Source organism: Austrofundulus limnaeus, unplaced genomic scaffold (genome assembly GCF_001266775.1).
Source record: "Austrofundulus limnaeus strain Quisiro unplaced genomic scaffold, Austrofundulus_limnaeus-1.0 Scaffold169, whole genome shotgun sequence".
Lineage (NCBI taxonomy): Eukaryota > Metazoa > Chordata > Actinopteri > Cyprinodontiformes > Rivulidae > Austrofundulus > Austrofundulus limnaeus.
Genome location: NW_013952571.1, coordinates 1,153,153 through 1,171,648, shown reverse-complemented (window position 1 = coordinate 1,171,648; position 18,496 = coordinate 1,153,153). Strand labels below are relative to the sequence as shown.

The following is an 18,496-nucleotide window of genomic DNA, read 5'->3' as shown; positions in this document are numbered from 1 at the left end:
TGGTTAAGCTTTATTATAAAACATTTTATAATTATTTTTGTCTGAATCATCATAATGAATTTTTTTATATAAAATAATTAATTTTTAAGTTTTCATTCAGTCTTTGTTCCACCGGTGGGCAAAAAATTATTTGGTTTATGCCTTTAAACATTTCCTGATATTTCCAGATGTTACCTGGAGCATTTTTTTGAAAACCAAGTTGTCCGATGACTTCCTCTGTTTTTTTTTTTTCTGGAGCTTGATACCCTTACAAATGCTAAAAAAAAGGTCTTAAAGGAATTTTAGGGTCAACTGCTAAGGGATTTTAAGTGTTCTTTAAGTACTCTAAACAGAGAGCAGGTCAGAAGAGACTGTACAACATCTGCAGACATCAACAATTTTTGTTTAAGAAAAACAACACCTGGCAGTCCTTCACTAACTTCCTACTTTTAAATTAATATCTTTGGTCTGAACTAACACAGTTAGTTGAGTTGCCGAGTGAACGCGCTCATGCTTCACGAGGATGTAGTTGTTTTTCTTCGGAGAAGGAGAATCAGCGACTAAGCTGTGGAGGTTTCGGCCCACACGCAAAAAGGGAGAAACCCGACAGCCGAGTAGGACAACTCCATCCTGCTCACCATTATCAGAGCAACCTTTGTTTTGAAACTTCCATGGCGGAATTATTCTATTTTTGAGAAGGATACAGAGAAGTGCCTCATCTCTGATCTTTGATTTAAAGAACCCAATACACGCTGAAGAGTAACGCGCCTAGAAGTGTCCAGCTGGATGAGGATCTGAGAGTTCTTCACCCCAAATGGACGATCTTCCCTGACTTGAACCAAGGTCCAAGGTAAAGGCTGACCGTTATTGAGTGTACATGAGGTCTGGTGGTTTCATTGAGAGACATATGCCCTCTGGTTAAAACCCACATTTTTAAGGATAAAGTTAAAACTAACAAATCCTCTTCCTCCTTTCTTTCCTCTTAAACCTGCCCTGCCAAAACTTAAGAAGAAGCGCCACAAGCAAATGGTTTATTAACATCTAAACCTAAAAGTTTGTTGTTAAACCTTTTATAGGTAATTGGTCCGCAATAAGCTGTATAGTAGTGATTTATTTGATTCTGTAAATAAATGATCACATTTATTGTTAGATCAAACAAGTCACTTTCCCACGTTCACTTATTGTGTGGTCCCATATTTACACAGAGGTTGTTTGTTTCCTTAAACAGAAGAACCCATGTATTTCCTTATAACTTTTGTTATAAGAAGTGTAGACTGTACCCCCACAGATGCATACCACTGCAAAATAAAGTTCTGCCTAGACCTTGTGCACAGAACAGTTCCTCAGAGCTCTTGCAAGAACAAAATAACTTCATTTTGATCACACAACTACATGAGCAAAAGCAGATTTATTTTGAACACAGCTTTAAGTAGTGAGGTAGAACACTTCCTTTCTTCCTCTTTGCTTCCTGTTTGTGCCTAAGTTATGCATTCTGATGAATGTGTCTTGAGTGCTGTGTCTGTGCAGCTCCTAACTGACAAATCTACATTTCTGAATAAGACAAACATACAAACAAACAAAAAAAGAACTAATATATTTTCCTGTGCATGTTGTTATGTCTTATACCTGTGGTGACACTGTCCGATCCTGGCTCACTTTCCCTCTGACCTTTGAGGGCAACAATAGTGACCTCATACGTGACCCCAGGTGTCAGGTTGGGCAGCACTGTCTGAGACTCAGAGCCATCCACTGTCAGCGTCTTAGCATTACCTGGAAGTTAAAACAAGTTGTATCAATTTTCTGAAAATAAATATTAAATTTTTTAGCTTTATTATTTTTAAATCAAATGTTGAGTATCTCAGCATGTTTCTTTACTTGTGTTTCCTCACCTAAAGTTATTTCACTGGACTATGTCATTTAATCTGTGGAAATTCCAACTTTTTTATTTCAGGAAATAGTCTGGAAAAGTTGAGAATTTGACTTCAGCACAAGAAAAGGTTCATAAATGCACTTCAGACTAAATGGACTTTTTCGTCACACTCATTTATCCAAATGATCGGTTGTAATTGAAATATATTTTATATGTTTTGATTTAAATGAAATTAAGAAACAGATTCTATTAAATGTGTTATACATAATTGATGTTCATTGTTATTTTTTTCATCTTGATATGTCTTTAGAGGACATGCCTAAAGTAGTCAGTAGAGGGCAGTGTCGCCTTAGTATGGGAGAGGAAAATGATGCTGGTTAGAGTTAAAACATCCAAGCTGGCTGGACAGCAATTAATAGTCTCCAAAACCAAAAACGGTTATTTTTGGAATAAAATAAAGCTTCATTTTATTTTAAATATAAAAATTAAAAAAAAAGAATAAAAGTTAAAAGTTAAGTTGGAAGATACTATTCTCAGTTAACACTCCAACCTTTGAGTGTTTTATCACCCACAGCAAAAGGCTACGGGGCAATAATAGTTTTGTGTATTTTCTCTGGTGTTATATGACTGTTACTGAGCCATATTTACAGACATTGAGCTTCATATCTAGCATATCTTCATATCTAGCATAAAATATTGACATTATCTCTTAAAGTAAATATTGACTGTCTCATTTTACAGAAACTGAACTCTGTTTTGGTGTGATAAGTAGTTGAGTCATTCACAGCACAGACTCCAAATGCTACACATTGTCCAACATTTCTCAATAGCTGGCAAAGCCGTCAGTGAGAGAAAAACTCTGACCACTGAGAATGAAACAGAGAAAATTGATAACAAAAATCTATTCTATCTAACAAAGACAAGACAAATACTTTACAATATTGCTTTAAGGTTTTGATTGCAGATTTTAAGTTTTGCTTTTGAAATTACTTTTTAATAGTTATTTTTCTCAAATTCTTAATTTGTCTGATCATTTAAGAGTTTTTCTCAATCTTTAAGGCACAAAACTAATTCCATAGATTGGCCTTTAATAGAATAAACAACAATAATAGTGTGTGTTTCTCTGTTCACAGAGATACTGACCTCCGTGGGCAGGTAAGTAGGTGACCTGGTAGTTGTCCACCCGAGCTCTTGGAGTCACCCAGTGAACAGTGGCAGATGTGTCAGTCACATCTGAGAAACGAATGCCCTTTGGTAAATCCAAGTCTGTTACATATGAGACAGAAGCAGCAAATGGGGGAAGGGGGGAAGACATCATTATCTGTTTTTTGTTTGTGAAATATGAATGCATGATATCAACATGTGATGTGAGTGTTTTCTGCAATAACATGAAGCAGCAGGAAAAGACACAAAAATCCAGTTATTGCAGTCAGGGGAAGTTCTACAATGAAAGGAGCAGGAGCAGAAGAGAATTTGTAAGACAGGCAGACAAAAGAGGGACCTGAGGAGGTCCCAGCCCACAGAAAGACCCTTCCCACTTAACGGCTGCGAGCCACAGTATCTTGTGTGACAGACAGATTAACTTGCCCTCATTTCATGGAGCACACAAAAATGAAACATACACCACGCAACCCAAGAGTAAAGCTTTGCCCTCGGGGAGGACAAGGGACACACGCACAGACACGTCTTTTATGTGACACTGACAACCAACCCCCTGCTCCCTCCCCATTAACCAGGATCACCATCACCTCCTTTACCAAAACAGGCACTGACCCAGGGGGGCAGGTAGTAACAGACGACATTTGAGACAATGATTCAACAAAAAACAAAAAGGAACTTTAATCCCTAATTAGAGTTCAAAATATAAAAAGCTTATTTCACTCACGGGCCACTTTATAAGGTACACCTGTCCAACTGCTCATTAATGCAAATGTCGAGACAGCCAATCGCATGGCAGCAACTCAATGCAGTTAGGTATGTAGACATGGCCAAGACGATCTGCTGCAGTTCAAACCAGCATCAGAATGGGGAAGAAAGATGATTTAACTTTGAACGTGGTAAAGGAAACTTTGTAAATGTGTAACTGAATGTTAGATGCAGTTTTGTATTTTATACTTTCTGATCATTGCAGCCTTTAAGGCTAAAACAGAGAAAGAGATGGTGTGTGTCATGAAATGAAATGAAATGAGACACGGGAGCGTCTTGTCATGAGAACTCTCCTTTATTTACCACTGGAGCACAGGATTCAAAATGAACGCTTCTTCACTCAACTAGTCTAACCCCTTGCCAGTCTCTTGGTGTCCCCTAGTGGTCATCCTACCAAACTACCATAGCTATAAATATATAATAGAAACCAATCTCACAACAGTGTATCTTATCAATGTGTTCTTTCTGTCTGTATAAACTTAAGCTGGTTACGTTCTGACATCTGAGGTATAAGTAACCACCTTCAGTGGTGTAACCAGGAAGAGCCTGAAGAGGTTAAAAGGTTGAATTGTTATGATATGGGTAGAAGTGTTTTGCAGAGTGATTTAGGAAAATTTGTGGCATTCACCAATGTTTTCGTATTCTAAGATTTTTTTTCAAATACGAACAAAATTCATGTGCGGTCCAGACCTGTCGTATATTTTACGAGCAGTCAGTCTGCTGTAATTCAGACGGATTTTCTTCACTAATAACTTTACATTTCGTTAGTTTGAAGATATTTTGAGTTGAAAATTAATTACACTCCATAATTATGTTGACAATAGYCTATTCTGCTTGAATTAGAGTTATAATTTTAAATGTAATAATTTAGACTAACATAAATTATCCCTCCGGCTAGGGCTGGGCGATATCTCGAGATTTTAAAAATATCAAGATTTTTTCAAAAGAGATACAAGACGAGCCTATATCGTTTATATCGAGATGGTCTACGTTGCATTTTAATTATTATTTTAGGTCCGGCTCAATCATTTGGAGATGGTTCGGATTCAAAATCACAGATGAGCAGCAGAAAGACGTATTTTGTAGAGAATGCCGAAAACAAGTTCCGACAAAAAGTTTGAGCACTACAAATCTTTTCCACCATTTAAAACAGCTGCCGCTTCTGAATAAATGAAAATGATTTAACACAGCTGATTATACTTTTAGCAGCTCTTTTTATTCCACAGCTGACCTGCTAAAAAAGACAGATTTTCTTTTCTGGATCTCTGAGAGCAGGACTTCAATCTCTGAACTCGTAAAGTTCTTCTTTTTAGTTTTCGCTGTCATTTTCATGAATGGACACTTCCTTGTATCTGAGGTAGGAAACATAGCCTTATATGGTGTTTTTGGGGTGGTAATTATGCTAATCTCCTCTCGCGTGCACAAGGAGCATTTTAGCTCAAGGCCTTCTGCTGAAGCCAGAGTTAAAAATACTGTGCTGCGAAACTGGAGTCAGAAGGCGAGAATAAAGTTTAGAGAAGAAATCCAGTGGTTCCTGCTTTTATTCAAACATGCCATTTTTGAATAGCGCATTATTTTCTACAGTGGCATGGTTGTTGGTGCCAGACGGGCTGGTCTGTGTATTTCAGAAACTGCTGATCTGCTGGGATTTTCACTCACAACCATCTCTAGGGTTTACAGAGAATGGTCTGAAAAAGAAAAAATATCCAGTGACCAGCAATTCTGTGGGCGCAAATGCCTTGTTGATGCCAGAGGTCAGAGGAGAATGGCCAAACTGGTTGGAGCTGATAAAACAGCAACAGTAACTCAAATTTACTCATTACAACTGAGGTATGCGGAAGAACATCTCTGAACACACAACACATCAAACCTTGATGAGGATGGGCTATAGCAGCAAAAGACCACACCAGGTACCACTCCTGTCAGCTAAGAACAGGAAACTGAGGCTACAATTAACACAGGCTCACCAAAACTGGACAATAGAAGATTGAAAAAATGTTGTCTGGTCTGATGAGTCTCAATTTCTGCTGCGACATTCAAATGGTAGGGTCAGAATTTGGCATCAACAACATGGAAGCATGGATCCTGCCTTGAATCAATGGTTCAGGCTGGTGGTGGTGGTGCAGGGGTATGGGAGATATTTTTCTGGCACACTTTGGGTCCATTGGTACCAACTGAGCATTGTGTCAACTCCACAGCCTACCTTAGTATTGTTGCTGATCATGTCTATCCCTTTATGACCACAGTGTACCATCTTCTGATGGCTACTTCCAGCAGGATAACGCTCCATGTCATAAAGTGAATATCTGGTTTCTTGAACACAACAGTGAGTTCACTGTACTGAAATGGCCTCCACAGTCACCAGATCTCAATCCAGTAGAGCACCTTTGGGATGTGGTAGAATGGGATATTTACATCAGGGATGTGCAGCCAACAAATCTGCAGCAACTGCATGATGCTATCATGTCAATATGGATCAGACTCTCTGAGGAATGGTTCCAGTACCTTGTTGAATCAATGTCACGAAGGATAAAGGCAGTCCTGAAGGCAAAAGGAGGTACCAGCAAGGTGTACCTAATAAAGTGGCCGGTAAGTATATTTGATAATAAAACATTTTTTTTTTAATTTTAACTAGAACTTTCACACCCAGGCTGGAATGCGTTCATGTCTTTATGGGATGGTCCTCTTCTAACAAGACTCCAAGAATCTGTCAAAATCGTAGCTGCTCTGATTACAGCTAATTTAATGATGGCTTTCGCTGAGGCATGTATCAGTCAGATTCTGATCCTGCTACCATCCATGAGCCACTTTGATTTTTGTCTGAACCAGTTGTGATGCTGGTGTTCCAGGTTGGATGACTAAAGACAAGAGTAAATGTTGGAATAAGGTTCGTATATTTTCATGCTGTTAACATCAAAACAAGGCTGATGGGAGGTGACAACATGGACTACGGTGACGAGACACCTCCAGAGATCCAGAGTATTATTAATGAGAAACAGTTAAATCGCCTTCAGCTTGTCCAAACTCCGCAGCAAGACTCCTAACTCGAACCTCCAAATTCACCCACATCTCCCTGATCCTAGCAGAACTTCACTGGCTTCCAGTTCAATTCAGAATCCGGTTCAAAATCCTGGTCCTCACTTTCAGAGCTCTTCATGGCCAAGCACCTGAATACATTAAATGTCTCATTTCACCTTACAAACCCAGACGGGACCTCCACTCACAGGATCAGCATCTCCTTACGGTTCTCCTCACTCGCTTTGAGACCCGTGGTGACCGTGCCTTCTCCTCTGTGGCCCCCAGGCTCTGGAATGAACTCTGAAAGGGTTTTTCTTTATTACATTTCATTAAAGTTCATTGTGTGTGTATCAAATAAAGTTTTTAGTACGTTACAAATGTTTAGTTCAAGATGTGCTTTCAACAGGAACATGTCAAGCAAACGGATGGGAAAATGCTCTCAAGGCCTTTCTGTAAGATAAGGTTAGTTTGGCTGCCATGAGACTGCTTGTGAAGCAGTTTCTGTGAGATTAGGTTATAATTAATGATCGAAACCACCAGTTCTCCACATTCTTGTAAGTTTCCACTGTCCAGCACAAAAAACAAGTATTCATGGTTTTTTTATAAGACACCGTAACCCCAGTAACCGTGTTTTCATTGGTTCCTGTGTTTTTGATATACTCCAGCAAATGATGTGTTGATTCGTTGTTTTACTTGTGACGCAACATTTACGTATTTTAATAAAAGTCTGATCACGGCCACAGAGGTCAGAACTTCATTGGACTTCTCTGAGCTCATCTGAGCAAAGCTAAGTGCATGGGTTCTCCTTTGCAAAGTGAATCTTAAAAAATCTCACTTGCCTCTGTTGTCATTGTTTTTAATGTTCGGCCGGGTTTTGCTGTGTCTCTCTGAGTTCCTAGGTTAAAAAAACCCGAACAAACTCCCATTTAATCTACACTCCCTTGATAACATTGGGCCTCATGCAAGAACATGTTCGTATTCTTATCCTAAATTTCTCTTACTTTTGTTCGTACAAAGGGTTCGTACGAACATGCCACGTCAGATTCAACAAACTCTTCTATCATCAGGAAAAGTGTGTAAATGAGCTGCGTAAATTCCACCTGTTCGTATCCAGCTGCACGTGCACGAGGAGAGGAGATTAGCATAATTATCACCCCCAAAACACCATATAAGGCTATGTTTCCTACCTCAGATAAAAGGAAGTGTCCATTCATGAAAATGACAGCGAAATAAAAAGACGAACTTTACAAGTTCAGAGATTGAAGTCCTGCTTTCAGAGATCCAGACAAGAAAATCTGTTATTTTTAGCAGGTCAGCTGTGGAATAAAAAGAGCTGCTAAAAGTATAAACAACTGTGTTAAATCATTTTCATTTATTCAGAAGCTGCAGCACTGCTGCATCCAAGGTGCACAAAGGAGCGTTACAACAGATCCTTCCTACCTGCAGCTGTCAGACTTTATAACCAGCACCACGTCCAAAAATCACAATAAGTGTTTACAAAATCACAATGTGTTTATACACCTGCTGCTGCACAATCATTTGTACTGTTACTATTCATTGTTATATCATTGTTATTCATTATTCATTCAACTGAACAATCATTTGCACTACTACTCTGCTGTAATTGCACATCTGTGTTTCTTGTCTGCATTGTGATTCTTCACTTTACAGTTATTGGTCTGTTGAGATTGTTTTTGCACTGAAAACAGACAATTTCTGATTCCTAATGTTGGATTCTGAAACAAAACATCATTTGCTATTCTTGCACAATTCTTTATGTTATACTTTTATAAATGTGAGTTTGCATGTATATCATGAAACTTTACTTTTTACAAAGTCATATATTTAGAGCATGACTTGGTAAAAAAAATAAGTGTGTGGGGAGGGGGGAACTTGGCTGCACTGAGAGGTAGTATTGGGAGCTCAGCAGACATGGTTTTCACCAGGTGTTTGCAAGTTGTTGCTGCCAGAGTGGTGGGGCAGGCCATGGTAGGTGCTCTGTGATGAGGAAGCTCGGTTCGGAGACACAGCCCAGATGAGGAGCTGGTCCCAGAAGGATGTTCTAATCCCAAACTGTCGTTTATGCTCCCCTGCCTGACTGCCTCAGGACACTACAGGATTGCTTAAACATGCATGAATGAGTCAAAGCAAGACTCTGGGCATGTTTTTGATGAGATGATATCATTATAAAGTGATATAAAACTCAAAAAAGTTGATTTTACTTGATATTGCCCTTTTAAAGAGACAGAGGCCAATTTCAAGGTGTTTAGAAACAGCTGTGATGTGAAGTCAAATTATTTTTTTATTTATACAAACTGACTGCATTTTCATAACAACTGAAGGTGACATAGTTAAAGGGGAGGCACTCAATCATGTTTCCATCCAATTATATCCTATTTTAATTCGAATTTTGAGCGAATTTTAATAATTTCGCAAAAAAGGAAAAAATTAAGAAATGCGAGTCAAACAGAGTTTCCATCAACTGGCTTGAAGCGAATCAATTACGTCATACGCATGTGCGTAGTAAACAGAAAGTAACCATCGCTTAACTCGCAGGGTCCACACATCTCAGGATAATAGAGAGAAGTTCTCAGGAACGTGTTGCTGCTATCAGGAAAGTTGTAATTATTCTATTATCAACTAGTTTTGGCGATGTTACTGCTGTCTGGAGATGTTGAGAAAGAAATGCAATTTTCTTCGCATTACAGGATTACTGAGAAGACGCCGACAGCAGGAGGAGGGTTATGCTGCCAGTCGCGGCTGCAGCCGACCCGAAACTGGTACCGGTACCGTGGAACAGCTGATCAGCTACATGAGGTGAATGTTCGCTAGGTCACAACTTATTCAGCAAAAGTGTTTCCATCTGTCCTTTTGCGCATTAAGTGTTTTTCGAAAAACCCAAAAACCACCTCAAGCGAGCGTAAAAACTTTTTAGCGAATTGAGGATTTTTTTTTTCTGAATTTTGCTGTTTCCATCCGACTTTTTTTTTTTTGCATTTTTAATGCGACACTTCTAAATGCGCATCAAAAAGCCTTGATGGAAACACTAATTCATGCATGATTGAGAAATCCTGTAGTGTCCTGAGACAGACAGGCAGGGGAGCAAAAACGACCGATTGGGACTAGAACTGCCTTTTGGGATCATCTCCTCCTCTGGGCTGTGTCTCCAAGCTGAGCTTCCTCATCACAGAGCATGTCTCCCCACCCCCCGGCCCGTGACTCCTGCAGGCTCGCGGCAGCAACAAAGCAAACTGGTGAAACTGAACCTGTCTGCTGAGCTCCCAATGCTACTTCTAAGTGCAGCCCTTTTCAGATTCAAAATACCTCTGAGGAAATGTATTTTCAGATGCCAAGTAAAGTATGCCGCACCCCCGGTGATACCCCCACCCCACAAACAAACAGCAGAGTCCTGTAGAGAGAAGCAGCTGCGATGAGGTGTTGAAATGGGCGGGACAGAGGCAGAAGGTTCTTAAAGAGACATAGCTGGTAAAAACGGTTCACTTTGGAACCGGGTTGTATAGTAGTTGTATCATGGCTAGTCAGTGTTAATTTTTGTTTTGTGTGTACTGTCTATAGTTTGTAAAGAAACTAGTGTGTGAACCTTTCTACTGATGATGCTGTGACACCTGAATTTCCCCTCGGCGGGATAATAAAAGCTATTTCTATTCTATTCTATTCTATTCTATTCTATTCTATTCTATTCTATTCTATTCTATTCTATGAATTTTCTTGTCAGCACCATTTGATATTCAGTCCTGATGCATTTCTTCTATTTATGTGTTTTACTTTAATACCCTTCTATTGTTAGAAATGCAAGATGTTTTGAATGTGAAGTCAATGTGTTTTGTTTGTGATCGCCTTAGATTGGCACTCCTCAAATCAGCCCAGCATTTCATAATAATCCTTGAAGTGTGATTTCATCATTATACTGTAGTTCTTAAATCATTGTTTTAATTGCATTATATATATTTGGCATTTTAAATCCAAGGAATCGGTTTATGATCAGCACTGTCTGATTTAGTGATATGACGTTCACGAACCATTCAAATCTTTTGAACGGCTCTGTACAACGAACAATAGGAGTCGAGTCGCAGGCAGTAATGAGCCATTTGTAGTTTTAATTATTTTGTTCCTCATATAATCTTTATTTTTTCATCCTTAAATTGCTCCCGCTTTGCTTTTTCACAGAAAACAGGCAGAGCGGTGGAGTACAGAAGCTCACGGGAAAGGGGGAGGGGGGGTTTCTGCTTGACAAAACACATGGTTCCACCCACGTCACATGATGACGTCATCACGTCGCCATACGTGATGGCATATTTCCCTACGTGATGACGTAACATTCAAAATCGAACGGCTCTTTTGAACGGCTCTATGAAACAAATGGCTCCCCAAGATCCGGATCCCTTCAAAGAGTCATTTATCCTATCACTAGTCTGATTATTAGCTTTGGCTGTTCATCAGCAAACAACAGCAGAGATGCAGAATGAACTACATATTTTGTTAGAGTCCTTTGAGCTTTCAACCTCTGCCCGTCATGGCACATGTTATATTAGGAACTGTTAGCCTGTTGGGAAAACTTTAGGCTCAGGTAGGCTTCATTCACTGGTGCTAACAGCACTAACAATGCTAACGATGTTAATAAAAGAGGTTAAAGACAGTAATTACCGGTATTTTCTGCTGAGTTTTATTTGTTCAGATCCCTGCGTAATAATAAGAAAGACATTTGTAGATTTCCAGTGACTGAGAGAAAAGGCTCAGTAACTTGCAGATGTTTAATGGAGAAAGTGGTTTTGACTATAAACATCATCATATTATGATCACATAAATATTACATTTAAATTGAAATTAGGAGAATAAATATCTGGAATAAAACAGTAAGAATAAAAGTATCAATTTCAGATTCTCCAGAAAAAATCCAACTGAATTATTTACTGTTAGACATTTCAAATGCCAAACTATTTGCCAAACAAAACTCCAGCTGCTAACAGCCAATAGAGTTTATTCATCTGTCTGATGTAACTTTGACTGCAGCTATCTACTTTTCAAATAAATTCTTTTCTGCAGCCAATGAGTGAATAATGTGCTGAGCTGCAGTGTTGGGAAAGTGTTGTGGTTCTGTTAGTAGTTTAATCCAATTGTAATTTTATTTCTGATAAGATTGGAAAAAAAAGGCCAAAGACCAGTGCAGTTCTGTTGCAGCTATTTTTTTATTTTATTTAATAAGAAATTAAACACGTCTTCTGTTAATTTTAGTTCTATAAGAGACATCAAAATAAGCCTAATTTTGTATTGGGCAGGTCAGAGCTATAAGAATCCAAACTTAGTATCGGCCCAAAATTCAACGCATCTTCTATTAAACATATACATCTTAAATAATTTAAAACTTTTTTGACTAAACTTTATATTGTGAACTGTGCAATGCAGCTCTGAGATCTAATCATGTGCTTACAGAGATGTGCATGTGGAGCTGTAAAACTGAGATTGAAGGGATCATTAGGCAGGACTGCAGGAACAAGCTGGGTTTATTCAGAGGAGTCTGCTGCACCTCAATTGGCCAGAGAAATTTCCGGTAGCAGACAGATGGATCCACAGACTGCAAAGAGCATTTAAAGCAGTCTAGGTCTCAGCAGATATAAGTGAGCTCAGGGAAGCCACTGCTCATTAAAACACTGCACCAAATGTGAGGGTCTCAGGGGTCCTTGAAATAGCCTGAAACCCCCTTTTTTCTTTGTGCGGGAAATAAGTGTAAGGCATTTGTTTTGAGAAGAAGTGGTGGAAATGAGGAGCCTGGCAGACAAATCCCAGGGAGCTGTCACTCTTCATTAGCCTCTGAGCAGCTTTGACTGGTCACTGGAGGAGAGGGAGGGCAGCCTCCATCAGCTAACATGCACTAACTTGCTGCTGATTTCACCCTCCCAACACCCACACCCAACTCCCTCCCTACATTCAGGAAACAATTCCCGCTGACAAAAAGGAGCCTGTTGTATGACATGGTATGTGCCGAAGCCAGCTAACCCTTTGAAAAGAAGGTGTCCAGGCAGAAGTTCATAACTAGTTCCAGTCTTGTTTAATAACTTTAGAAAATAAAGTTGTGAATTACAAGTGAGTAAAACTTGTTCTGGGCAACGTCTACATCTTTTTGTGGTTCCATCAATTGCTCCTTAATGATATGTATGATACTCCCTCCTTTTTACTCAGTTTTCTTATTTCCTCCTCTGTGGAGAACATTATTCTCGCTTCGACATCTTGCTCTAAGAGTCCAGCGACAACCGCCACCCATAATGTGATCAACTTAGCCAGCAGTTGCATTCACAAGTTGGAATGTATTATGGATTAAGTGAGGCTAATGAAAAATGTTAAGATGGTTTCAGCACACCATTAGCATGCAGACAATGGGCCATGTTGAGCACATGCCATATTCTGCTCAGCCACAGAAGCTCCTGGCACCCATGCACAAGAGCCCAGAGGCAATGGCAGCATGAGAATGAGGAGGGATCTCGGGACGCATACAGACAAGAGGCCTCACACAAAGTGACAAAAGCGCCTCAGGGTTTTTTCCACCATCAGAGCACCCCCATCTTTCTTCCACTTGACTGCTCCTCATCAGTGACATGCTCAGTGATAAAACTGGAATAAATGTTGACATAAACACATTAACAGCTGGTTTTTAGGTTTGTGTAGTTTGCACAAAAAGACTTCACAATGTGGTTCAGTTTTATGTGTATGCTGTATTAAATGCTACTATAGGTGAGTTTTAGTGTCCCAGTAAGCTGCTCTTTAATAAGGTAGCTACTGTGATTAGCAGCATGTTAGTCACTAAAAATGAGTGTGGTTAGTGTTGTGGGAGGGGAAACCAGTGCACCTGTTGTACCAGTTCATCAGGGACACTGAACTCTTAGTTTCTGTCTGTTCACACTACAGGCCCTGTGTTGTTCCAGGCTGGACTTGGACCAACAGGAAGACTGACAGCTTAAAGGTGGATAAAATGCAGATTCATGGCTAGACTGAAGGGCCTTTGTGTGGGTACTGCTGCAGAGCATTAGCCTATTTCACAATCCCCCACATCAAAGGAAGAGATATGCTCTTGACAGACATCTGATCAGGGCAGCTTGTTTGGGGATTTTGGGTGCACGTTCTGTCTGGAAGGTTTTTTATTTTTATTTTTGAAGAACAGACTACTGCACCATAACACCTGATTGCTTTAGATGTCTTCACAATTAAAAATACAATTTTTCTTCTTTCCAAAGATTTCACTCTCAAAAGATAAAGATATCCTAGCAAGTACTAAAAAAATGCAGGCTCATAAACAACAGCTTTTATACCCCCTCAGCAGCTTACTTTTCAACATCTGTCTTAAACTGGAACTTTCTTTGCATAAAATTACTAAAAGAAAACTTGTATCCATCTATTAGTACTAATACACATATTTTGTAACAACAATGGGTTGGTGTTTACTCCCTTGGTATCCTTACTGTTTTGTTGTCTTAAACCTCAGAATTGAAATAGATTATTTATTTAGTTATAATAAATTGAACTACACTGAATATTCCGCATTAATACTTCATGTCACTTTCTTTTTTCTCTGGGTCGTCTTTGTGAGGTAGGTCTTTCAAACTACCTGACTTTCTATTTTTTCTCATGACCGAACTGTCCCAGCTTTTTCAGACTGGTTGCTGCTTTTGTAATAATCTTTAAGTCAAGCAGGAATCTAATTTAGATTGAGGTCTGTGCTTTGACTGAAGAACCTCGAAGTTAAACTTGTTCTCCTTAAATTACTGTAATGTTGCTTCAGCTGTGTTTAGAGTGATTGTCCTGCTGATCAGTGAATCTCCAACAAAGTATCAGATTGTTGAAAGACTAACAACTTCCTTTAAAGTATTTCTGTTTTTTGCGCCATCCATCTTTTCTTCAATGCTGATCAATTTTCAAGATCCCTGCTGATAAAAATCATCCCCAGAACCTAATACTGCTTCTGAACTGAACTGCTACACCTTCTGAACTGAAACAATAGTGTTCTCAGTACACTGACAGGTGTTGTTTCATATCAAACATGTGTCTTCTTTTTGGACAAAAAAGTTACATTTTTGTCCATTCCAACCACAGCGCCTCTTCCACATGAAATTCCAAATGGTCTGCCTTTTTTTCTTTAAGCCTGATCTTTTTCTTCTTTCTTTTTCTATTCTTCCATGAAGCTCAGCTCTGAGCAGCTTTTGGCTGTCCTGTGAAAACTTAACATCTCAGCACAAGAGCTGCTCAAAGAACCCCCTCTTGGCATTTTCTTTGCATTTTTCTAATAATGAATTTAACCAATGTAAAGAAAATAATTTTGAAATCACAGACCTATGCTTCATGACTGGGAATCTGAAATACTTATTTTTCATTATTCAGAAGAATAATTGTTTAACCTGTGGGCAGAGTTTCTTAGTTTTTATGCTTTATGTTTTCCTGTTTCTTGCCTGGTTGTAGCTTTTATTAAAGGTGTTTCACTGTGTTGATTCTGGGGGAGTTATAACGGTATGAGTATGACATTTAACAAGTTTAGAACATCTGACACTAATGGATCATGATTATCATCTAATTATGTGACAACTGAAGGTATGGTTAGGCTTCAAAGAAAAGAGGTGAATACCCATTTCAGTTTTATATATATTTAAAAATAATTTAAAACCAGTTATTATTCTCTGTTTAACTTTATTAATCTGGCTTAAATTGTGTAATTTATTTTCAAATTCAATTCAATTCAAATCAAATCAGTTCAAAAATACTTTACTGATCCCAAAGGGAAATTAGGTAAATTCATGTAAATGTTATGATGTAAGGCAACAAACTAGAAAGAACCAAGGTGGAGAACATGTTTGCAGTCTTTTGTACTTTTAGCTTTTGATACAAAAAAGGTTGAATTTAAGGAGTTTATTTGCTTTTGAATTACATTTTATTTTGAAATTCAGCAGGAAAAACTATTAGTTAATTTGATGAATGCAGCAGAAAATAAGAAAATAAAAGGAGAGAGCAAAGAGCCAATATTGTCTACATTTATACCTGTAATAGTTTCTGCAAAAATAGGGTTTAGGATGGTTCCCCTGTACACCCCGTACAGACTGACCCTGTAACAGGTACCAGGGGAGAGGCCAGAGATGATGAGGCTGCAAGCATCAGAGGCCACTGTGTGGTTTTGCCACTGAGTGCTCATTGCTGCATCAGAAACCTCGATCAGAAAGGCCTCAAATGCCCCATCTTCAGCAGACCAGGTCAAAAGGAAGCTCTCCCATGAGACAACATTGATAGTGATGTTCTTTATCACAGCCTTCTCGTTCTCTAGGTGATGATGACAAAACATCAACATCATACACAGTGAACACAATATAATATGGAGTTTCATGTTTCAAAACAGGTGTTTTTGATAGACTTGAGGTAGACTACAATATGACCACATCTAGAAACAAAGAGGTGATGAATCCTGATTAAAGTTACTAGACAGACTTGCCTGTAAAATATGATCAGACTCATTCTAGATGTACAGTAACTTGTCACCTATACATCAACATGCTTTGGTCAGTATTTCTCTTCATTTTGTTATTCAAATGTAAATTGTTATTTCATTTTTGACCTAAATCTTGCTTTATGCAAACACAGGTGGAGCAAGCACACATACTATTGATAGATGGTAGTCAAATGATCAGATCAGATTCAGAGTATGTCCATGTGTTTTTTTTTTGTCCTATGTATTTTAATGAAATTTGTCCTTCAATGGTGTTGTGTGTAAAATGTGCTATAGATGGTTATCAGTGCATGTTCCCAAACAATGATGAAACTTGTGCTCGACATTGGACCCATTACACATGAGATACATCTAAGAGAATCAGCGGGCAGCAGCTATGTGAGCTGCCTGGGGAGAAGTTAGGACACAGATGTCTTGCTCAAGGACATCACAAAATGTGAGGACGGCAGGGAATCAAACCTCTGACTGTCTGGTCCCAAGTCAGCTGTTCTACCATTGCTCCACACAGGGACGATTCTAGGATCTGACATTTAGGGGTGCTTAGCCCCCAGCAGGGCTAAGACCCAAGGGAGGATATTTGTTGATGCAATTTTCTAAATCTCACTGCTTATTTACATATATCCACATATGAAATTAAATAGTTTTGACCGAAACAGTCAAAAACAATATATAAAATAAAATACAGAATGTCAGAAGTCTACATGAAACCTGCCAACATCAATGAAACACATATTAACAAACAGCTGTGGAGTGAACCAATCCTTCACCATAAAACCTAACAGTACATCTTAATAACAGAAATAAGTTGAAATAACTTAAACTTAGAAAAATGTTGTTTTCACTCATTTCCATCAATTAAAGGAGCTCAGAAATACATTTTTGATGTAATAACTCAATTGTTTTAAGTGCAGGAAAGGTTTTGCGGTATTTTAAGTAATAAATGATTACAGTTTGTTCCATTGACTCATTAATGATTACAGTTTGTTCCATTGACTCATTTAATTTAACTTTAAATAAAAAATGAAGGCCCTATTGAGCATGGACTGTTTGTCGTCGTTGTGTAAGGCATTCTTGAGACATTTGCATACCCACATACTTACATACATACACACACAAACATATGACCATACATACATACATACATACATACATTCATACATACAAATACACAGGTGTTTTCCTATTTTCTTTGTTTTAAAATAAACTTTAAACTAAACTGAGGCAGCACAAGATCACAGATCTGCACATGGATTCTGCTCCTTCCTGTGTGTTGACCAATAGGAGAGGAGCTGACCCAAGAAGGACCACCCACCTCATTTGCATAATAAGGCAGCAATGCATAAGGTAAAGTAAAAACGGGAAACGGAGAAATGTAAAAGCAACACATGGGGGAAAAAAGATGTGGGAAAAATAATAATTTAAAAATAGACATTTAAGGGACACAAACTCATGCACAAGTAAAAGCAAAAACAAAAAAAATCTATTTTTAAAACCAGTAAATGTAAATTATGTGCTAAAATATATAATTTAAGCTTAAGCTGAAAAAATAAATATGAAGGTCAATTAAATCATAAAGCATGAGATTTTTGAGGGGAATAGAACCTCTTCTCAGTCATCCGTGTCCAGTATTAAAGTTGATGATTAAAATGTCAGAACAACATTCATTTTAGTGTCTGTTGAATAAACACTGTCAGTTTATAACTTGATATCAATGTCAGGGTAAAGTACACCAAAGTCAAGGATTTTCTTTTCTTTTTTTTTACTTTTTATTTTGTAAATTACTTTATTTTGTAATTGGATGTATTGGTTGGGTACCATTTAATGCAGTGTATAGTTAGGCCTGTCGCGATAGTCAATAAATTACGGAGCCCGCCGGGGGTCAGTGGTGAAAAAAGAAAAACAGCCGCCGGAAATCCGTGCGCACGGATTGCTAAACTGAGAGCACGGATTACTAATCTGTGCTCTCAGTTTTTGCAATCTGTGCGCACGGATTACTAAACTGAGAGCACGGATTACTAATCTGTGCGCTCAGTTTCTGCAATCTGTGCGCACGGATTACTAAACTGAGAGCACGGATTACTAATCTGTGCGCTCAGTTTCTGCAATCAGTGCGCGCAGATTACTAAACTGAGAGCACAGATTACTAATCTGTGCTCTCAGTTTTTGCAATTTGTGCGCACGGATTACTAAACTGAGAGCACGGA

At 38.6% G+C, this 18,496-nt stretch overlaps 1 protein-coding gene across 1 annotated transcript in view; it reads right to left on the bottom strand.

The window, feature by feature from the left end:
• tncb (tenascin Cb) overlaps nt 1-18,496 on the bottom strand; it is a gene marked incomplete at both ends in the record, with an annotated part of 90,219 nt that overhangs the window by 6,369 nt on the left and 65,354 nt on the right. The window contains 2 exon segments of the mRNA XM_014017483.1: nt 1,606-1,749; nt 2,993-3,115. Coding sequence (XP_013872937.1) covers nt 1,606-1,749; nt 2,993-3,115 — 267 coding nt within the window.